We start from the raw sequence: 21545 nt of genomic DNA, 5'->3' as shown, positions 1-21545 counted from the left end.
AAATCACAATACAAATTTATGTAAGAGCAGTTTCATCCCTATTTACAGCACACATTTAACGACTGACCATTTTTAAAAAAGCAGATGACTGGAGCGTACTGGCCTTGATACCATTGTGCCTGTTAATCTTGAGACAGGAAATAGGAACATTTGATATTAAATCACCTCAAAATAATACAGTAGTCATCAGTTAAGCAAAAAGAAAACTTCCAAGATATAATTTGCTATTCTTCAAGGACATTAGACATAAAGTAGAACTTTGTTGAAAAACAGTAATTTGAGGGGCACCTGGGTGGCTCAGTCGGTTAAGCGTCCGACTTTGGTTCAGGTCATGATCTCACAGTTCATGAGCTCGAGCCCCGCATCAGGCTCTGGGCTGACAGCTTAGAGCCTGGAGCCTGCTTCTCATTCTGTGTCTCCCTCTCTCTCTGCTCCTCCCCCGCTCATGCTCTGTCTCTCTCTCTCCTTCAAAAATAAATCCCACATTAAAAAAAAAATTAAAACAAAAAAAACTAATTTGAGAGTATATGATGGACTTATTGGACTTCGCTTGAGGGAAAATAAGTACTTGGTAATAAATTTGGTAATTTTTTACATCATAGGAACTCTCAACTCAAACTTCAAAGTGGTTTCCCCTCAGTATGTCTCAAACACATGCCTTGAATATTTATGAATAATTAAGAAAATATTTTGTACCTCCACATTTACAATATTTAAAATATTGTACATTACTCCTCTTATAGGACTATACCTCTTAATAATTAAACCATACATTTTTAAAAGGAGCTCTAAAGAAATATTTTCTTTTCATAGATGTATATGAATTACATGGAACTTATCTTAGGGGATGGCCTAAATTCTTAGGAGAAACTGTAACAAGGTATTTTATGCTGTGGACAAGAATTAAAAGACACGGTAACATGCAGAGTAAACAATCAGTATGGACAGTAAGTTGTTTAGTGATTGGAATGAAAAGAATTTCTGAAAATTCTTTGAAAATTACAAACAAACACACGTCAAGAGTTTGGGACGGCTGGGCAACACACAAGGGGCTACATATCTAGACCTCAGAAATCAGGTATCATGTCAACATATGTACATGTGTGGCCAGTATCTACTTGGCCAGTCTTTTGGTAAAAGACATAATGTCACAATCCAGTCACTAAGAAACCTTTTACAGTAACATTTGCAGAGAACACGGAGTACTGAATTGGGTTTATAAAAATGTTTGCTATTTTGAATTATATATTTTTCTTCATTAAGTAGGAACTTTTTGAATGATAACCAGTTTTTTTTTCTTTTTACACTTATTACACTAATTGTTCTGGAAAAACAAAACAAAACAAACAAAAACCCAAAACTAGTTTTTATACTTCAAAGATGATGGATGTAATAGGTATGAATTTAATCTTTGACAAAATATTTGTTTATATAAATGAACTCCTTTAAAAATGTTTTTAATATTTATGGGGACACGAAATCTGAAGCAGGCTTGAGGCTCTGAGCTGTCAGCACAGAGCCCTATGTGGGGTTTGAAGTCACGAACCACGAGATCATGACCTGAGCCGAAGTTGGACGCTTAAACAACTGAGCCACCTAGGCAGCACTTTTCAAAAAATTTTAAATGTTTTATTTATTTTTGAGAGAGAGAGAGAGAGAAAGAGAGTATAAGTGGGGGGAGGGGTGGAGAAAGAAGGAAACACAGAATCTGAAGCAGGCCCCAGGTTCTGAGCTGTGAGCACAGAGCCTGAATGAACTCTTTTTGATAAACACTAAAACAGTAGGTCTTTAAATAGTAGTGATATACAGAAACAATCTAAGTGTCCATCTATGGATGAATGGATAAAGAAAATATAGGCTTTATAAAAATGTGGGGGACACACACACACACACACACACACACACATATACATTTGCACACACAATAGATATATTCAGTCATAAAATAAAATTTTGCCATTTGTGACATGGATGGATGTCAAGGATATTATGTTAAATAAGACAGAAAAACAAAACTACTGTATGATATCACTTGTATGATATAGTGGAATCTAATCCTGCAGCCCCCCAAAATCCCCCAAAATAACAATAAAAAACAAGCCTATATATACAGAGAAGAGACTGGTGATTGCCAGAAGCAGCGTATGGAGGGTGGGAGAAATCGGTAAAGGCGGTCAAAGGTACAAACTTGCAGTTATAGAATAAATAAGAGATGTAATATACAGCATAACTATAGTTAGTGACACTATATTGGATATCTGAATGCTGCTTAAGAGTAGATCTTAGGGGCCCCTGGGTGGCTTAGTCGGTTAAGCGTCCGACTTTAGCTCAGGTCATGATCTCACAGTTCTGTGGGTTCGAGCCCTGAGCCGGGCTCTTTGCTGACAGCTGAGCCTGGAACCTGCTTCAGATTCTGTGTCTCCCTCTCTCTCTGTTCCTCCCCCACTCATGATCTGTCTCTCTCTCTCTCTCAAAAATAAACATTAAACAAAATTTAAAAAAAAAGAGTAGATCTTAAAAGTCCTCATTACAAGGGAAAAAATATTTTGTAACTATGCAAGGTGATGAATGTTAACTAGACTTACTGTGATCATTCTGCAATGCATACAAATATCAAATTGGTATGTTGCATGCCTGAAACTAAAATCATGTTATGTGCCAATTTTACCTCAATAATAAATAGTGGTGATAGTAAACTCTAATATACTCTAGCACTACAGTGAGCCTAATACTGAATAAAAATAATCAATTTTGAAATTTTAAGCCTTCCATTCCATCTGGCTTAGGGTAAAAGTCAAAGTCCAACCCTACATTAATTGATATATGTGATCCTATGGCATATACTATGTGACTATGGTATATCATTTAGGTTTATGATTTCTACCTACCAATATCTTTATGGGTATTTACTCTGCTATCAGATGTAGTAGCTATCCTTTAAGGACAACAAGCATAATCATGTTATTCAGCATTCTATATCTACTGAGGCACACCATAGAAATTAGTAGTAGGCTATAAATTGACCCACTAAATAGATACCACGGTTTAGTCCATGGATTGGCACATGTGAAGGCCTAGATTGGTCTTAGGGCCAGCTAAGCAAGGATGATGTTCTAATTAGCAAAAATAGCAGTGGAAGAGATTTGGCCCATGGGCCATAGTTTGCTGACTCTGGTTTAATCAATCTTGCAATTGTCAAACTGAACTAGGTTGCTTCCATCTGCTCGGTTCATAAAAAATATACATGGAATTCTTTATCAAATATCTGATTAACTTCAGGAAACATTAGGTCAACAGGCTGCCATAAACCATTAACATAGTTATGAGATTAAAAAAGTAACACTGATTTTTCGTACTGTTAGTGAATTCCTGTTGATTTCAATTGACAGTTCTATTTTCAATATGCACACAAGGCATTTCAATATGCACACAAATCATTTGAGAATTCTGACTGATTTGTACATCAAATTTAATGACTTATAAAATATCTGACCTTTGAAAACTTGGAAACTGTTTACAAATTTTCTTCACAAATTCTCTTGAGATCTTTTTATTACCTTATTACTGTTTATTACCAAGGTCTGTCTTGCAAACATAATGTAGCTTAGATTTTCATTTCTCTTCATTATGTTTCACTTTCCAGAAACATAAATAATTTCTCATTAAGAGAGTGTTGAGAAACAAAGTTATTTAGCTCTACATTCTGCTTTTCAACTATCATTTCAACTGATCCCTGGAGTCCTAATCCTTCCTTAATTATATTTTCATTGAAACCAAACATTTTGCTATTTCCCATTTTTTGAAAACCTGCCTATATTCAACATAGTAGTTACTGATTTATGCAACACTTATTATGCATCCTTGATTATATCCCTCATTTCTTATATAGTGTTTTGTTTCTTACAACACACACATGCACAAAAATATCAACTAGTATTACTAGGCTCCATAGCTATTTCTCTTTTTCTATCCTACTGGGAATATTGAAGACTTGAAATTAACTACAACTTTGTAGCCCAAATCTTCATTTTCAGAGACACTTCTCCAAAACTTTTGAAAATATGTTTCCTAAAGTCAGGAACAGCTTCATCCCTCTAATTCCCTTCTTTATAATTATCAACTTCCAAGACTAAGTAACTTATTTCTCATGGGTCTATCATGTTCACATCACTATGCAGATCTTGTTAGGGTTTACAATTATATTCAGAACAGAAATTTCCCTTTTGTATCCTTCACGAAGTCAAAAAGTGGTCAGCAAAACATGACACATACTAGCCTGTTTCACTTTTGTTATAATTAAGACTTTCAGCAGATATACACAGGTGGTTGAAATACTTTATCCCTGCTTGCCCCTGTAACAGCCTCATAATTTTTATTATGAAAACACTGTACATATTTTAGTTATGGCTTCAACTATATTTTAATACAGCTGTAAAACCCTTAGACAGTAATGCCTATAAAATAATTTCATCAGTGACACCTTACTTGTTATGAAAACGGATTAGAATCTACTAGTATTAAAACATTTTTCCAAACTAATCTTTAAAAAAAATAGAAGAACCTGGTGGTATTTGGGCTATACTTCCAGAATATATTATAAAACACACCTTTTTTGCAAGAATATAATTTTATCAATGCAATTAAAGAATTTTAGTATCAATTATCTCACATTTAATTTTATTTGAAATATAAATAATTACAGTATTTTAGAATTAAGGCATAAATATCCTTAAAATGTTAAATCACATTTTAAAATAACTTTCTTTTAATTTTATTTAATACATAATCCTAAATGTTATTACTGCTGAGCATAAGTATCTTAACATGACAAAAGAAAAATTCAAATTGTTCTCCTGTTCCTAAACATCAAATAATAATATAAATAATATTACAAGATTTACTCTAGAATAAAATAAGATGCCACAGAATTTAAGAAAGAAATATTTTTGAAATCAGACGGTAAAACTGGTTTCTATCCTTGGATTAGTTTAGGTATTTAATTTCTGGAAATTTTATGAAACTATGATGAGGTATCAGGAATAAGATAAATGAATTTTAGGAGCAAGTTTTTACTTGCTCTGTGGTAAAACTGCCAAAAGTACTTGTCTTCTCTACCATGACAATGTTTTAACTTTCTAACATTATAAATATATATTAGTCTAAACTAAATATTAGTTTCTTTTGCTTTATTAAAAAAACTGGATTCGGATGCAAACATTTCAACGGCTATTTTCACATACATATTATAGATGAATTCAAGTAACGAGGACAAACATTTAGATATGTAATTTAGAAATATAATGCTGTTAAAAGCTCTTTTAAAAATAAATGAGAAAAAATGATTTTACATACAACAAACAAACATGCTGTGACTTAACTGATATGGAATAAATAACTTACTTAAGGAAGAACGGAGTTTTTTCACAGATTCAGAATATAAGCTAGAAAGGCCGCACATGCAAGAAGTCACAATCAGCCCACCTTAGTGAAGCAACGAAAAGCGAAGAAGAAAAAAAAAAGGAGACAAAGATACTAGAATGGTATGGTTGGGAAAATTTCTGAAGATAACGTGAGACAAAATGATCACACACAAAAAATGGAAAAGAAAGTTCAACCATCAAGCTAAAGTGACAGTAAGGTCTATATCCCACCACCTTTTTCTTCTTCTGTCACGAACTGTGATAAAGGTAGCATTAGCTGATTATGTCATGAGAGCAAATGAGAAATGAATCTCAGGGAGAATTTTAATTCGGAGAGGCTGAGTTTTAAGTATATACGTGAGCTTCCCAGGGTTCCACTGCACACTGGCATTCTGCAAACGGGCTAAGTCAGCCAGAGATACATACGGCTCCCCTTAATCCCTGGCCCAGTGGAACAGGTCCTGAGGAGACTGGAACCTGTAGGCCAGTAATTGCTGCAGGCCTCACTAATATACCCCAAGTGCCAGAGATCCAATACTATGGGGGTAAAAAAAAGTGGGGGGGGGGTGAGGAGTACTGGTATAGATAACCAACCAGACATATGAAAACATTTAAAATTAGACTACTTATGCAGAAAACACAAGAGTCCTACAAAGAGAATTCTTAATGGGTTTGGGTTTGCATTGAATCAAGGCTACCTAAAACACTGTATTTTCAAAGAATTCAAATTCACTTTTGCATTTACATTTTTTTCACATAGGAAATGCTCCCTCTAAATTAAATAGTTGGAACAATGAATTTTTGGTCTCACAATACCAAGTAACAAAAGGGGCAAAACTTTGAAATTAACTTTTGTTTCACAATAATGAGACAAATTTTCATCTCATAATTTAGATGTGGTTCTTTCCCAACATTAATTAAAATCCTAAAACAAAAGCAAAATCTCATAATACAAAACAAAGAAGGCTCTAAACTTTTACTAGTTTTTGACAGTTTATATATATAGACTAAGTCAGACAAGCTATTTATCTCACTGAAGTACTTATATTCACAGAAGTAGCTTTAGTATTTATAGAAATCCTAAAACTCAGGACTTTTTCTTTATACCTCCTGAAGGTTGTCGAGATTTACGAGGAGACCGGGGTTCTCTCCGATAAGGATCATTGGAGCCATACAATTCAATAGTGCCCAGGTTGAGGAGTACTGCTTTCTGGAGGTAGTCTACCATAGCAATGCCATTACAATTGCCAAAAACTACCCTGGGAATAGGAAAAGAGCAAATACTTTAGCATAAACAAGTATAAGGATACGTACTTGTAGTCTTGAAGGCTGAAAAAGAAGAAGGATGGGTTTTTCACAAAATTCCTCTCTGAAACTGCAGACTATCAGAGGCATGGAAACACAGGTTACACATTACGTATGCCTTCTCATGGAACTGTACAGATCTTCTGCAGACATTAATGATTACAAATCAATATCATTAAAAAAGAAGTTGGCATAGGAAGTGAAACATGAGCATAGTCATAAATCCCTATCCTAGGAAATGTGACATGCATTTTTTTTTTTTTTTTTTTGACTTAAGGGCATTTTGAGCAGCTCAAAAGTTGTGGTAATCCCTACAGTCAAGAATAAAACTAGAAAGCATTAAATCTTGGAGGTCTCCCTTTGGAGTATTCCAAATACCTTCCCAATTATAAGTCAGGAGCTACAAACCAAACAATTATGAGTAAAGAAATTTTACTCTTTTAAGATGTCTTAAACCAGGAGTTGAAAACTGAAATGTATAGAGGGAGGGGCTCTGTAAGTAATATGAACGGGCCAGACAAGGGATGGAGTGAACTGGAGAGTGTATGACCCATCTAAAGAGAAAAAGCTTCAACTCCATTTCTGCTGACGACTGTTAAGGAGGAATGGAGACATGGGCCAGATGATCAGGTTTTTCAGTTGAAGTTCTAAATATGGATTGCATAGTAAATTATCTTGGCAAGTAGTTCAAATGTCAAAAATATACAAAAAAGGGCTAAATGCAATGTTAACTGTGAGCCCAATGAGCCTGTGATCAACTGATGTGCAACTTCCTTTAAAACTTCCTACTAGTTATTTTTCTTATTCCCTCCTTCCTTTATGGTTGTGGGCAGTGAAATATTAACAAGAAGAGGTTTGTGTTCTTATATTGTGGGGCAGCAAACCAAAGACATGAGAGAAAACCAGCTCAGACTATAGCCAATTTTAGCTAGGTATACATCCGCAAGAGACAGACTGAGTGATGACAGAGGAGGAAGAAGAAAGATCAATGAGTCCCTAGAACTACATCAAGGAGACCCACATACCAGTAAATGGCCCTGGGACTGCACAGTGAGTGTGTGGCTTCTCTGATACCACAGTGCTGATTTTTAAAAAAACAAAAATACTCTATGAGTCTACCAAATTATAGTAAAAAGTGAGTCTAATTAATACTAAATACTTGAAGGCATGAATTGATAATACACCTGCAGTATAAATACTTCAATAAATTATTACGATGCTTTTACAATTTATACAAGTGAACTTTGAAAGTAGCAAGAAGACATTATATAGGTTTGATTCAACATTTACAGAATCAGCTTAGCACAAAGTCTTCTGAGTTCATGTTGTTAGACCTCCATTATACTGAGTATTAATAAGGAAATCATTTCTGAGAGTAGAGCCAGGAGATGGTATATTGACTTCAAACCTTTATCCCAATTCATTAGGAAGCAGTATAAGCATACTCAGAGTAAATTATCTGAAACAGAATTATATTCCAAACAAATGCTGAATTTGATCTGAAATTAAAGTTATACAACTTTTTAATTGATGCTATAATGAAGATCATCTTTTCTATTTTTAAAAATAAAAGAATGTATGAGAAACACATAAATTATACTCACAATCCATAGGAAGAATTGACTGCCAGGCTGGTTATTTGTTGTGGTGGTTCTCCACTCACCCACACCAACTGAATAACTAGTTCTGTCTGATAACCTGGAGACTGTTTAAGTGGTGAATTTTTAACTCTGTAATAAAGGATAATATATTACCTTTTAACCCATCTTCAAGTATCTTACTAGCTCATGTAGCTATAAAGTCATGCATAAATAACTATACAAAACATAACTTTATATATGAAATTGTACTAAACACATGAAAAAAAAAAACAAAACAAACAAATCCTGTTCTCTAGAGGCATTTAATGTGGTTAGAAACAAAACCCGTATGTGAAAACAAAAATAAGAAATCATATGTAAGTTCCCATTATAAATTCAGGGCTTAGAAGTGGGGAGGGAGAAAACAAGAATGAGTAGGAAGGGGAAGGAGAAATGGGGAGAAGAATGAGGAGAACGAGAAGCCCAAGAATTAACAAGAGGGGGAAAAAACCCAGTTAGAAAAAAAAAATGGAAGTTAGAAAAGTACCTAAAAAAACGGGGGTGGGGGGGGGAGTAAAAGTAGACTTAAATATATAGGGCACCTGGGTGGCACAGTTGGTTAAGCGTCTGACTCTTGATTTCAGCTCAGGTTATGATTTCACAGTTTGTGGGATTAAGCCCTAAATCAAGCTCTGCACTGACAGCAGGGAACCTGCTTGGGATTCTCTCTCTCCCTCTCTCTCTCTGCCCCTCCCTTGTGTGCTTTCTCTCTCTCAAAATAAATAAACACTTAAACAAACATAAAATCAAGCTGTAAACATATGGCTTAATTAAAAGTGGCCAAAACAAAATAAGTTAAATGAGTAAAAAAAAAAAAATTGTGAGAAATTTATTTTTGTGTGCATGACACATTAACAATTAAAAAAAAATGTACTCTTTGAGTTTTGATTGCAGACTCTTTCCCCAATAGTTACTGAATAGGTGTTCAAAATATATTGCTTTTGCAAACATATACAAACAAGGAGGAAACCCTTAGTCAAAGATTAACAAGTGTGGAAGTTTGTCCACAGTGGAAGTGTGTGTAGTAACAGTGAGAAATCAGTACAGCAGGATAGGCCAGGGTGAGAAGTTAGAGGGTCTTCAGCGCCTCACGGCAAAAGTCTGATATTGGTAGAAAGAACTGAGGGCTTTTGAAGAGCTAGCATTTAAGTCCTGGCTCTGCCATTTTCCAACTATCTTCTTATCTAGAAAGTGGGAATATTACTACCTAATCACAGTACGGAGACATTTTGAGTGGCTATGAAAGAGCTGTCAATGGTCAAATTACACAAAAGTAATATATTTTTATTATTTTAAGGAATTAAAAGCCAAATGAAGGTTTCTAAGAAATACTTTGGGAAGATTAATTTGTGGAGATTTACAAGATGAAGTAGGATCGGAGAACAATTAGGAAGTACCTGTAATTCTGAAGTAAAACAGTCAGAAAAAGGTAGATTTGGAACATACTATGAAGTAAGAATTGAAAAATGCTTCTAAACTCCATGAAGGCAAAAACCCTGCAGTTACTTTTAACACTAGCACAGAAGAGGCACTCAATATTTACTGAATGAATGAATGAGCTGAAGGTTCATCAGAGGTAGATCACGGGAGAAAAAGAATACAGAGTGACTGTAAGTTAAGGAAAGGAAGGAAGGCATGAAGGAAAGAAGGAAGGAAAGAAGAGGAGAGAAGAAAAAGAAAAGAAAGAGAAAGAAAATAAAATGTCAGAATGAAGAGCTAGTTTTACAGGAATGTGCAGTAAGTTTGAGGTGATGGTAGGATTTTCAAGTGAACTACTAGTAAAAAAACAAATGTATTCCCAAGCCTCACTTTATTGAGTAAATTCATACAAAATTTTTTACAGTACTTGTTACACACATGTCAGGGGGAGTGAGGGAGTGGTTTATGAGTCGGAGACTTTCTAAGGCATACAGTTACTTAAATACCATACCTTTAATACGCGTACCAGGAAACTTCAAGTGGATTTGGAAGATAACATTTTTTTTTCCTTTAATGTAAGTAATTTATTTTTGTGGGTGATTACTATTTAAAAAAAAACCTACTTTGACTTTAAGGTGAGAACATTTTTTGATTGCTAAGACTCCTCCAATAACTGCTCTTGTGAAACTTAAGCAAAGCCTGGTTACTTCAGCAATATTTGAGGCTTCTGCCTTGGAGGGACAGTCTCATGGAAGAAAGAAGGGCAGAAAGAAAACTACGCAATGTTAAATCTCCTAATACCAATCTCAGAGGGAAGGATGCCTTTGAGTCATTTAGTTGATACGTGTAGTGAAGAAGACCGTCACCCCCGGTCTTTAGGGTGTGTTAGCCAAATTTTAGGGTAAACATGAATCACTGAGGGTCCTCCAAATATGAACCAAGTTACAGTTGCTTTTCCCTATGCAAAGTCTGTAAGGCAATACACTCGGAACCGTATGCTGGCCGAGGCAGAAGTTCTGGCTTTTCTCAGGGACGTATCCCCTAATCAGTGGCAGCCATCCATCTCGAGATAGAAATGAAGACAGAGTATTTTTCTGAATAGAAGATTCTGAGTGTGTTATTTTCTCCTTATATGAATTAGGTAAGCTTCAAAGAAGTCGAACCTAATTACCTCATGCCGGCATATTTAATATGCACATTAAATTAGAACCCCAAGAGCATAGCAAGCATTCACGGATAATATTACAAGTGCGTATGTGGGCACATTTAAAACTTCAGTGATAAAGACACATAGAATTCATGGAATTCTTAAATTACTTACAAGAGACCAAAAAAAAAAAAAGTTATTAAGCAAAAATAAGCCACGCAAGCCTGCTACAAAATCCCTAATTGGTAAAAAATTGGAAATTGGATCAAGTAATGACAGGATAGGTTAGATTTAAAAATGCAAAATGAGGGGTGCCTGGGTGGCTCAGTTGGTTAAGCGTCCGACTTCAGCTCAGGTCATGATCTCACGGTTCGTGGGTTTGAGCCCCACTTTGGGCTCTGTGCTGACAGCTCAGAGCCTGGAGCCTGCTTCGGATTCTGTGTCTCCCTCTCTCTCTGCTCCTCCCCCACTCACGCTCTGTCTCTCTCTCAAAAATAAACAAACATTAAAAAAAAATTCAAAATGAGGGAAAAAAATGCAAAATGGGGATGGGTGGGTGTAACATTTTATGTCTATGATTACATGCAAGTTATTTTAATGATTTTAATATATGTAAATTAAGGTTTACTTTTTAAAGACAAGGGGTTGAACCTTTGTGAAAAGCTCCATAATTTGTACAAATGTATTTTAAATGTCAAAATAATGTTTGGAGGCTTTGCAGTTTCAATTGTTTATCTGCTTTGACAAATAAACCGCAAAAGCACAATTAAAATACTAAAAACATAAATTTTATTGGTAAAGGGAATAAATCAAATAGCTTTTAAAACGATTCTTCAAAGGAACAAGTACATACAAAAACATTTTGTATAAAAGACAAACAAAAAACTCGGGGCACCTGAGTAGGCTCAGGATAGCTCAGTGGGTTAAGTGTCCAACTCTTGGTTTCAGCTTGGGTCATGATCTCACAGTTGTGAGTTCAAGTCCTGCCTGGGGCTCTGTGCTGACAGTGTGGAGCCTGCTTGGGACTCACTCACTCTCTCTCTCTCTCTCTCTCATGCTCTCTTTCTCAAAAATAAATAAACTTTAAAAAGCAAAACGAAACTCAGTATTAGTTATTTTAGTATCAGTTTAGTTAGATCTCTGACATTTAAAAACCGAATTTGGGGACTATGGACTAAAACAGCGTGAAGTTACCAGAAAACTATTAAAAAGAAAAAATGAGGTATAACTCAAATTGCCTCCAAAAGCACTAGTGAATATGTCGATTTTAGACAAAAATCTCAAAACTCTGCCACCAAAAAGGTTACCAAAATAAACGTCAAAGACAAATTGTACTATACAGGCTTATAAGACTTACATTTAATAAAAGGCTGGAGAAATACACATTAAAATCAGAAGAGCATTGACAGAAATTTTACAAGTTTAAGTTTAAAGCAAAATAGTACTGAAAAAGTAAAAGGGAAGAATGTAGAATTCTGTATTTCCAAGTCTCATTCTAGTTAAACATGTGCTAGAACCGCAGCAAAAAGGAATTGTGTGCATGTATGTACGTGAGAAAGAAAAAACGTGAGGCCTTTCTAAGAAATGCAGTTGCTTAACCTCGATGCTTGTATGTTTTCGATCAGATCAGCATTTCTCATTGCTGGCATCAGCAGCCTTCTGAGCTGGAAAGTTCTTTGTTGGGGGCACTGTTCTGCGCACTTGAGCATCACCCCTGGCCTGCATGCACTAGATGCAACAGCACCCTGTTCCTACTGTTGTGACAAGTAATAACGGCTCCGGATATTGCCAAATGCGTGCAGAGGAGCAAAATCATCCCTTTTGAGGATCATTAACACAAAACACATAATCTAAAATTTATATAAACACATAAAGGTATAATGTTTAAAAAGTCTATACATTTTAAATGATGATGATATAAAAAAAATCTGCCTTATGTTTGGGGTGAGCGCATTTTTGGGTACCAAGACCTTCTCCATAGTAATTCCTTCACGAAGCGAGGAGACGCTGGCAGATCTAAAACAAAACCAGGACAAACCTGGTTCTTTCAACTGACGTCGATTATCTCTCAGCAGCCATCTCTACCTTGAATTTACTAATCTGGGCTTTTGCTCAACTCTTACACTGAATTTTTGTTTACATTTTCCACAACGACAGTCATTACCCTAACTGACTTCTCTGTAAATGTAATTAATCATAGTCTTCATAAAATTTTTCAGTGGTCTTAACTCTTTCCTCATTGTTTTATTTCTCTGCCATATTTAAGGCCCATACCCTTGAAAAAGTTAATACTCAGCAATATAAATTAGATAGAAGAAAAGAATGTTTTATCTTATTCCTATATAAAAGCAAAATGTATTCAAATATGGAATGCCACAATAAAGGCATTTAAATAATGATACTGTTGTGCTAGACAAGATTCAGAAATACAAGAAAATGATCACAAAAAAACTGAATCTCTAAATATCAAAAAAACAGAATTTTCAGAGTGGTGGAAAGCACTCTAAATACACATTTGAGGGGCGCCTGGATGGCTCAGTCGGTTAAGCGTCCGACTTCAGCTCAGGTCATGATCTCGCAGTTCTTGAGTTCAAGCCCCACATCAGGCTCTGTGCTGACAGCCCAGAGCCTGGAGCCTACTGCAGATTCTGTGTCTCCCTCACTTTCTGCCCCTCCCCCACTCATACTGTCTCTCTCTCTCTCAAAAATAAATAAGCATTAAAAAAATTTTTTTTAAATATACATTTGATCCATCTATGAATCCAAACTAGAAAACATCCAAGGATTTGGAGGATTGAGCTGCATACACAGGAAAGATCCATGCTGTCCTACCAGTATTGTTTACAGATCAAATCTTAGCACTTAGAATTCAATCATATTCCTCTTGTTGCCACAGAAAAACAAATTGGATTAACCACAGCAAAACAAAGAAAGGTTATGTCATTTTTCTCTATCACAGGAAAATATTATTCTAGTAATGTTTATAATTTACTTAAACGAAAAAATAGTTTCCAAAACATCTGCATTTTTTTATAACTTACTTTAAACAAGGGACATTATCACGAAGTCCGTCTGATGAACTGCTACTGGTAGAAGGATGAGACTGAGGAGGAATGGGCTGAGGAGTGGCGCCCCCTACAGGTGTCGGCAAAGGTGGTGCCTGTTCACCCTCGGGGGATTCCACATCACTTATCTCATATAACAATCGAACTTCAAGCATCTGTTGTAAAAGAAAGACAGTTCACCTACTACTAATAATTATTCACTTTATTACGATTCACACTCATACACACATACACTTCAGTGGAAACATGTTGTAAGGGTAAAAATTTAGCCACGATTTCTAAAGGTAAAGATTTAGGAAAGAAAAAAAAATGTTTCTGACTCAGCGTTTCAAAAATGATTTTTTGTGTGTGTGTGTGCAAGAACACACGATGATTTTAGAATTCACAGCATGCCTGTTAGTACCAAATTAGAGTATGCTCATATTCATATTAACTTTCCTTCAATGAAACACATAATATACATAAGGATTTAAATGCTCACTAAAAAGATATAGATTAAAATACACTATTTTCCACAAAAGACAGATGGCAATGTAAACACTTAAGTGTTTTTAAAAATTCTAGAAAAAAACGACTGCAAATAATCTCCTAAATAATTAAAAAAAAATTAAATGTTAGACATCTGACACTGAAAATAATTAAGAGACTATTACCGGAATGACTTCTGTAATCACTTCTTGTTTGCTGAATCTATAAATAATGACATGAGCTGAAACTCCAGCTATGCACAGCATTCTACTTTCCGGACACCAGGAGATGATCTGAATGGCATATGGATCTTCATCTACAATATCTGTGTTTGGCCTGTCATCTTTATTTCTTGACTTTTCAAATACTTTAGATGTCTTTAGTTTATATAATACTTGCAGAGTTACTAGAAAAAAAGATAATATATGTTAAACATTTTAATATAAAAAGAACAAATCTAAAGTAATATTTAATCACTCATATTATCTAAGGAAAATAGCCAATATTTATTTGAACCATATTTTTATTCCCAGGTCTACATTTCTCTATTATTCTTTTAGATAATGCATTCATTGGACCTATTGACCAAAAGAAAGGTGTACCTGTATTCATTAAAAACAAAAACAAAAAAAACTCATCATGATGATGAATTTAGATAACCTGAAAAAAAATCAATGACAAAAATATTTTGTGAAAAGAAAAGAGTATAAATATAATGAAAATAAAGAACATTTTTGCTTTCTAAAATGATTTTCTACTTACTTTCACTACAAACGGTGCTAGTACATCTCATATTTCTATATGATGAAACACAAAATATCCTGAGTTAACTGGAGTCTCACTGCTTGCTATGTGTATTTTGCAAACATTGATGATTCAAAGCATTCTTTCCTTTTTTGCTATTGTGTAACCAACATGTATATTCCGCAAAGAAAATACAAATTACTGTTAGCCGAGCATCAGGCATTATTCTACAAATCTCTGTTGATTTGAAACACATTCTCACTTTTCCTAATTCTGAGTTAAAAAGAGAAGGTTTGAAGAAATTTTGAAGAAAGGATCTGATTACTTCTGCTGAGAATTTTTCTTGACTGACTAGACAGTATCCTTAAAAATATCTTAACGTCTATCAAGAATTCTAAACTCATATACTTGATAAATCAGTTATTAAATCGATAGCTTCCAAATTTTATACTAAATGTTGATTATGCAACTATTATAAAACAGGTTATATAAAAGCAATGATTATATAACAAACATATAACAAATAATATTCGAAATACTTACTTGCAGAAGCATCCCAGAACTTAACTGATCCATCAGCATGCCTATGAAAAAGAAATGAGTTAAAACTGTGATGATACAAAGGAAAAAATATTACATTTTTTCTTTCTTTGAAGTATACTGTTATTTGCACATGATCTTAGCCAAAGGCCGAGAAGCGATGAAGTATACTGTTATTTGAAAAGTTAGCCACCAAACGAGGAAAGGTAAAAAATTCAGGGTAAGTTGGCAGGTTCCAGACAATAACATTTTTTAATACGCTACAGTATAAAGGAAAGCACTACCTGCCCAATTAATTAACGTCCATGTAGTCTTTGTATTTAGCCATTATTGGTTTAGTGGTGAAAACAGGCTTTTACTTACCCTGTAATAATTATTTCTGGGTAACTTTGAACACCTAAGCCCCAATTACCTCCATTAATGGGCCATTCCTATAAGAAAAGATTATAGTATAAAGCAACTTTCAAGCATCTTCATATATATATTTCTATGATAACAGTAAACAACGTATTTTGCTCCAAAAAAGGATTTTCTATATATTTTCTCTAGAAAAGGTATACGTTATCAAATATTCCAAGGTGATAAATATAAAATACTGAAATGCAACATTAAATACTAAAACTCATGTTCAATACCTTTTTGCTGTAACCTTGACGTTTCTGTCTAGCTCCAACAGAATAAAGTGCAGGAATGAGGTCCACAGGACAATCAGCAAAATATTCGCAACATGTGACAGGGGATTCGTGTATACTCAAAGGGTAGGGATTTTCAAATATAGGATATCTTTAACAATAGGAAAAGAAAAATATTTATGTATTTAATAAAATTAACACAACAATGAAAACTTTTAAAATTATTTACATCTTTGGAACAAAAACAGTATTTAAAATTTGATTAAAGATAACATTCTCTGAAGGCCCATATAACATATTATCTAAATTTATATTTTAAATTTTGGAATACAGTGCTCTTCTCCATATTTTTGGAAATTACATACATTCTGTCACAGAGATTTAATAGATTTAATTTATGCAAATATGTAAAAAATGACATCTTCTATAATGCAAGTTGCTCAGTTAGACTAGTAAAGAGAAAAGCTGCAGCTGGAAATACATACCATGTGGCACACACTGGACTAAGTGCTTTGTATAGACATGTATCTTCTTTACTTCTCACACCACACTCACGATGTAGAAATTTTATGGAGGAACGAAAACTTAGAGTAATGTGCCAAAGGCATGCCAGCCGGCAAGGAGAAGCCAAATTTAAACTATGCTCTTAACTGTAAAGTTCTCAATCAACAGATTCCTCATTTTTATGTCAAATAACACAAATTTTCAGTTCTCTTCTCCATCAATGTAATGCCTAGTGCAATATTTAATCTAGAGATGCTCTCTTGTTTTAGTGATAATCTAAATAAAAGTCTACCTGAAAGGTTTCCTAGATAGGAAATTATTTCATTAAATAAAGCAAAAAATGCTTTCAAAAATCTTAAAGTAAAACCCTAACTAAATGTACAATGATATTTCTTTTCTGGTTTGAATTCCTTGAGAATGGTTATTTAAAAATATCTAGAAAACCAGCAACTGGCCCTAAAAAGTCTCAGAAGTTTAGAGTGGCTCATCTGCAAAAATTGTATGTATTCATCAGTCTACCACTGACAATAATTTAAAAACTAGAAAAGAATAAATTCAGAAAAGCCCTTTCTAGATTTCAAAATGAAGCAAACTGTCATCACTCCTTCCTCGAACACACATAAAAACACAGAAGAAAAATTCAAACAAAAACATGAATTAAAAAAAATGGCAGGTAACTTTTTTCTCTTTATAAACATACTTTATAATCCTTAGGCACAATGACTCTACTATCACCATACATTTAACTGATACGTTTGCTAAATAAAATGCCTAGTCACAGGTTATTTGGACAATATTTTCTTTAACTTAAATACACATCAGTATAGACCACAGGCAAAAAGTCCCACTATTTGAAAACTTAGCTAATGAAAAAAAAGTCATATTTAAAACAAAATTTTTTAATGTTATTTATTTTTGAGAGAGAGAGACAGAGACAGAGACAGAGCATAAGCGAGGGAGGGGCAGAGAGAAAGAGGGAGACACAGAATCGGAAGCAGGCTCCAGGCTTTGTGCTGACAGCTCAAGCCCACAGACCATGAGATCATGACCTAAGCCAAACTTGGGAGCCTAACGGACTGAGCCACCCCAGGCGCCCCCAAAAATAAAATCATATTAAGAATAAGTTATTCCAAGACTGCCCTTTAGAAATACTGTTTTCAAATTCCTTTCCACTATAGTCTTGTAATTTTCAAAAAGGAAAAAAAAATGATTATTACAGGTAGTACATATTAAGGTGATACGAATCTAGTAGTACCTTAAAACAAGGTAAATAATACTGTTGACTTATACTTCCGGGTTTCCCAATCCAGGTACTATTCACATTTTGGATCAGATAATTCTTTATTATAAGGGACTGTCCTGTTCATTGTGGATGTTTAGCAGCAACCCTGTCCATCACTAGATGCCAATATCATCTAGAAAAGATGTTTACACAGATACAATCAAGTATCTTCTGGGCGGGGGGGGGAATTGCTCATAATTGAGAAACACTGAGATCCTAAATGGGTAAACACAATTAAATTTTCATGATTATTTCAAGAGACACAAATAAATAATGTAATATTCTTGCATTCAAAGAATTTATCATCTATGTTGGAAAAAAGGAGAATATGGCAAATACCACAAAAAGTTGCAAAGGAGCTATGGTGGCAATTTATACACCAGGTATGATATATCTGGTTAAGAGAGAGGAGAAAAAGTTTAAATGTTTATTTAATTTTGAGAGAGAGAGAGCAAGAGCACAAGCAGGAGAGGGGCAGAGAAAGAGGGAGACACAGAATCTGAAGCAGGCTCCAGGTTCTGAGCTGTCAGCACAGAGCCCACATGGGCTCAAACCCACAAACCACGAGATCATGACCTGAGCCGAAGTCAGACACGCAACCGACTGAGCCACCCAGGGGCCCCTAGAAGAGGAAGTTGAACGAGGAAAAGAGGACTGACTTTGAAAGTTATATGGAGTTTTGATGGCAGTGAAGCAAGTGGAGTTTGCAGCCATTGGGAACTATATAAGAAAAGACACTGAAGTATGATGTTTGTTTAATACACAGTTCAGTTTTTCTAGGGAATAAGGCACCTGTAGGAAGACAGTGAGAAATCAAGTCAGAAAGGTATCCTCAATTCCTACTGTGTGGAGAAGCAGGCTGAGAAGGTGCTTTCAAATAATAAAACAGTAGAGATCATAGTGGTTTAAAGAGGAGACTAACAGGGCACCGGTTGGCTCAGTCAGTAGAGTATGGGACCCTTGAAAGAGGAGAGTGACAAGCTGGGTGCTGCATGTAAAATTACTCTGACAACGGTATTCATGACAGTGCCACAGAGAGTGCATGTGGGTGGGGAGGCCACAGAGCTTATCTGGAGGTAAACTGTGATGGGATGAATTCTGCACGTATTTATTTTGTGTGCCCCCAGAGTGTCCAAGTATTAGGTTGAATTATATGAAATTTCAGAAATTCAAGAAATTCTGACTTAAAAAATAGAAATTCTGTGTGAGCAACATACTAGCGAAATCTGGCAGGTAATTAGAAATGTGTGTCTGAAACTCTAAAAGAGGCCAACATTATGGATATAAATATAGAGTTTTCAAAAAAAAAAAAAAAAGAAATAGCCAACCCTATGCTAAAAAGAGTCTTTTCTACCATATACTAAAATAATCTCTCACCAAATTTTATTCTTACCCATTTTGTGCAAGGTCTATAAGTACTAAATCCTTTTCCAGAAGAACCACCACAGCATATGGTTCCTGAAAATCTGGAATAGGAAAACAATGCATAAATAACAGTTTTAAATATGGAATAAGACAGCAAATTAGATAATACACATTTGCTTTTTTAAAAATTTTTGTTCCATTCTCTCAAGTATGTAACAATCTGATCTTGCACTTCATGTAATTTAAGACTACTTGGTTTTAAATGAGATAAATCTATATAACTCATACAAAATTACTTCAATTTTGTAAAGACGAATAAAACAAGAAGTTCACAGTAACTTCTATGGTATTGCAAAATCCAAGGCAGGACATGGGCAACAAACCCAAAATTTAAATCTGAATATCCATAAGAACAATTCTTATTCTTGTCTCTTATAGGAACTCAGTAGAGTATCACTACAATATTATAATCTCTTTCTTAGATATTTTATATGCACTTGTTAATTATAAAATGTGTTATAGCTTTACATTTCAATTAGCTTCAAATGAAACAAAAAAGATCCAGATTTAAATTCCTCTTGAAAGGACACACGCTAGCTGTTATGGTTAATTTTATGTGTCACTAGTCTCTGATTTGGTGCCCACTTGTTAACTTGGTGTTAAACACCAATTTAGATGTTGCTGGGAAGGTATTTTTTAGATGTGATAAACGTTTAAATTAGCAGACTCCCAGTAAAGGAGATTATCAGGTATAATGTGGGTGGGATTCATCCAATCAGTTGAAGGCCTGAAGAGAGAAGACAGGCTTTCTAAAAAGGAAGCAATTCTGCCTCAAGACAGCAACATCAACTCCCAAATTTTCAGCCTGCCATGGTGCTTGATCAATTTGATTCATCACCCTCAATTGTGTGAACCAATTTCTTAAAATAAATTCCTTATTTCTCTCTCCTCTCCTTATGTGCTATCAGTTCTGTTTCTCTGGAGAACCTTGATTAATTAATATACTAGAGTTTTATAGAGTTTTAAAATGTTGCTTAATGTGGGCAGTTCTGTTTATCCTTCAGTAGCACTAACTACTACTATGTCATATTAAACAGATAAAGCTTATTAAACAAAATTAACTTCTGAAATAAGACTTACAAAGTCATGAAGACAGAATCTCTCCCCCAGAAGAGTGACAGCATACTAGGATAAGGAAACTATTTAGAAAACAAACAGGTCTTTGTTCTGAATAGCAGATATCCACAGAGAATACGTTTTAAAGATGCAAAGCTTATTACCATTTGGGTATGGTGTTTCACATAGCGTTAGAAAATCCACAATTGAATAGTCCATTTCCAGCACAGCAGTACTTTTCCCATGCATAACTGTTAAGCAGGGTCTTCTTCCTACAGTATCATAGGACAAACCTCCTGATAAAATAATAAAAGGTTCCCTGGAAGTAAAATACATAGGTGGGATTATAAACACCATAATGAAGACTACTTTCTTGCTGTGTTATACATTTTTTACTTAGTGACATAATGAAATCTTAAATTCTAACATTTTTATGTGTGATTTAATTGAAGAATCACAGGTGGGTTTTTTAATTGCATTAGGTAAGACCCAGGTGAATTCATGAAAATTAACCTACAGTAAGAATGAACATTGACCATATATGACGCTCTCATATCTCCCCTTGATCCCTAAAAATTTTTCCTTTACCTTCTTTATATAATTGCCAAAAAATTCTCTCTGGGTTTCTATTGGTTAAGTGTCTTGAATGCACTGCTTTTATTTTCAATCCTGATAACCAGGCCTTCTCAACAGAAGGTCTAAAAGAGAATGTTAATGAGCCATGGCATCCACTGTATGTAATGAATTAACTTCTCATTGATGTATCAGGAATATACTAGCTATAAGTCACCCTTGAGAAAACAGTCACTCAAAATCATTTTCTGTAGGGCTCACTTCTGGAATTTTGGCTGGTATGCTCTCAAACCACAGTGCCCGTGTGCATCACCAGCTGTCAGCC

At 34.7% G+C, this 21545-nt stretch overlaps 1 protein-coding gene across 4 annotated transcripts in view; it reads right to left on the bottom strand.

The window, feature by feature from the left end:
• The window catches only part of STXBP5 (syntaxin binding protein 5), a 177425-nt gene that overhangs the window by 63808 nt on the left and 92072 nt on the right, over positions 1-21545 (bottom strand). For all 4 annotated transcript variants that reach the window (XM_011282577.4, XM_019831369.3, XM_011282578.4 and 1 more), the window contains exons 10-18: positions 20812-20966; positions 19560-19632; positions 16384-16531; positions 16112-16179; positions 15752-15792; positions 14650-14870; positions 13973-14151; positions 8330-8455; positions 6528-6679 (exon numbers count right to left, since the gene is read on the bottom strand). In XM_011282577.4, coding sequence (XP_011280879.1) covers positions 6528-6679; positions 8330-8455; positions 13973-14151; positions 14650-14870; positions 15752-15792; positions 16112-16179; positions 16384-16531; positions 19560-19632; positions 20812-20966 — 1163 coding nt within the window. The remainder of the gene's footprint in view (positions 1-6527; positions 6680-8329; positions 8456-13972; positions 14152-14649; positions 14871-15751; positions 15793-16111; positions 16180-16383; positions 16532-19559; positions 19633-20811; positions 20967-21545) is intronic.

This window comes from Felis catus, chromosome B2, assembly GCF_018350175.1.
Source record: "Felis catus isolate Fca126 chromosome B2, F.catus_Fca126_mat1.0, whole genome shotgun sequence".
NCBI lineage: Eukaryota > Metazoa > Chordata > Mammalia > Carnivora > Felidae > Felis > Felis catus.
The sequence above is the reverse complement of the archived record's forward strand: the minus strand, read 5'-3'. Positions and strand labels throughout refer to the sequence as shown.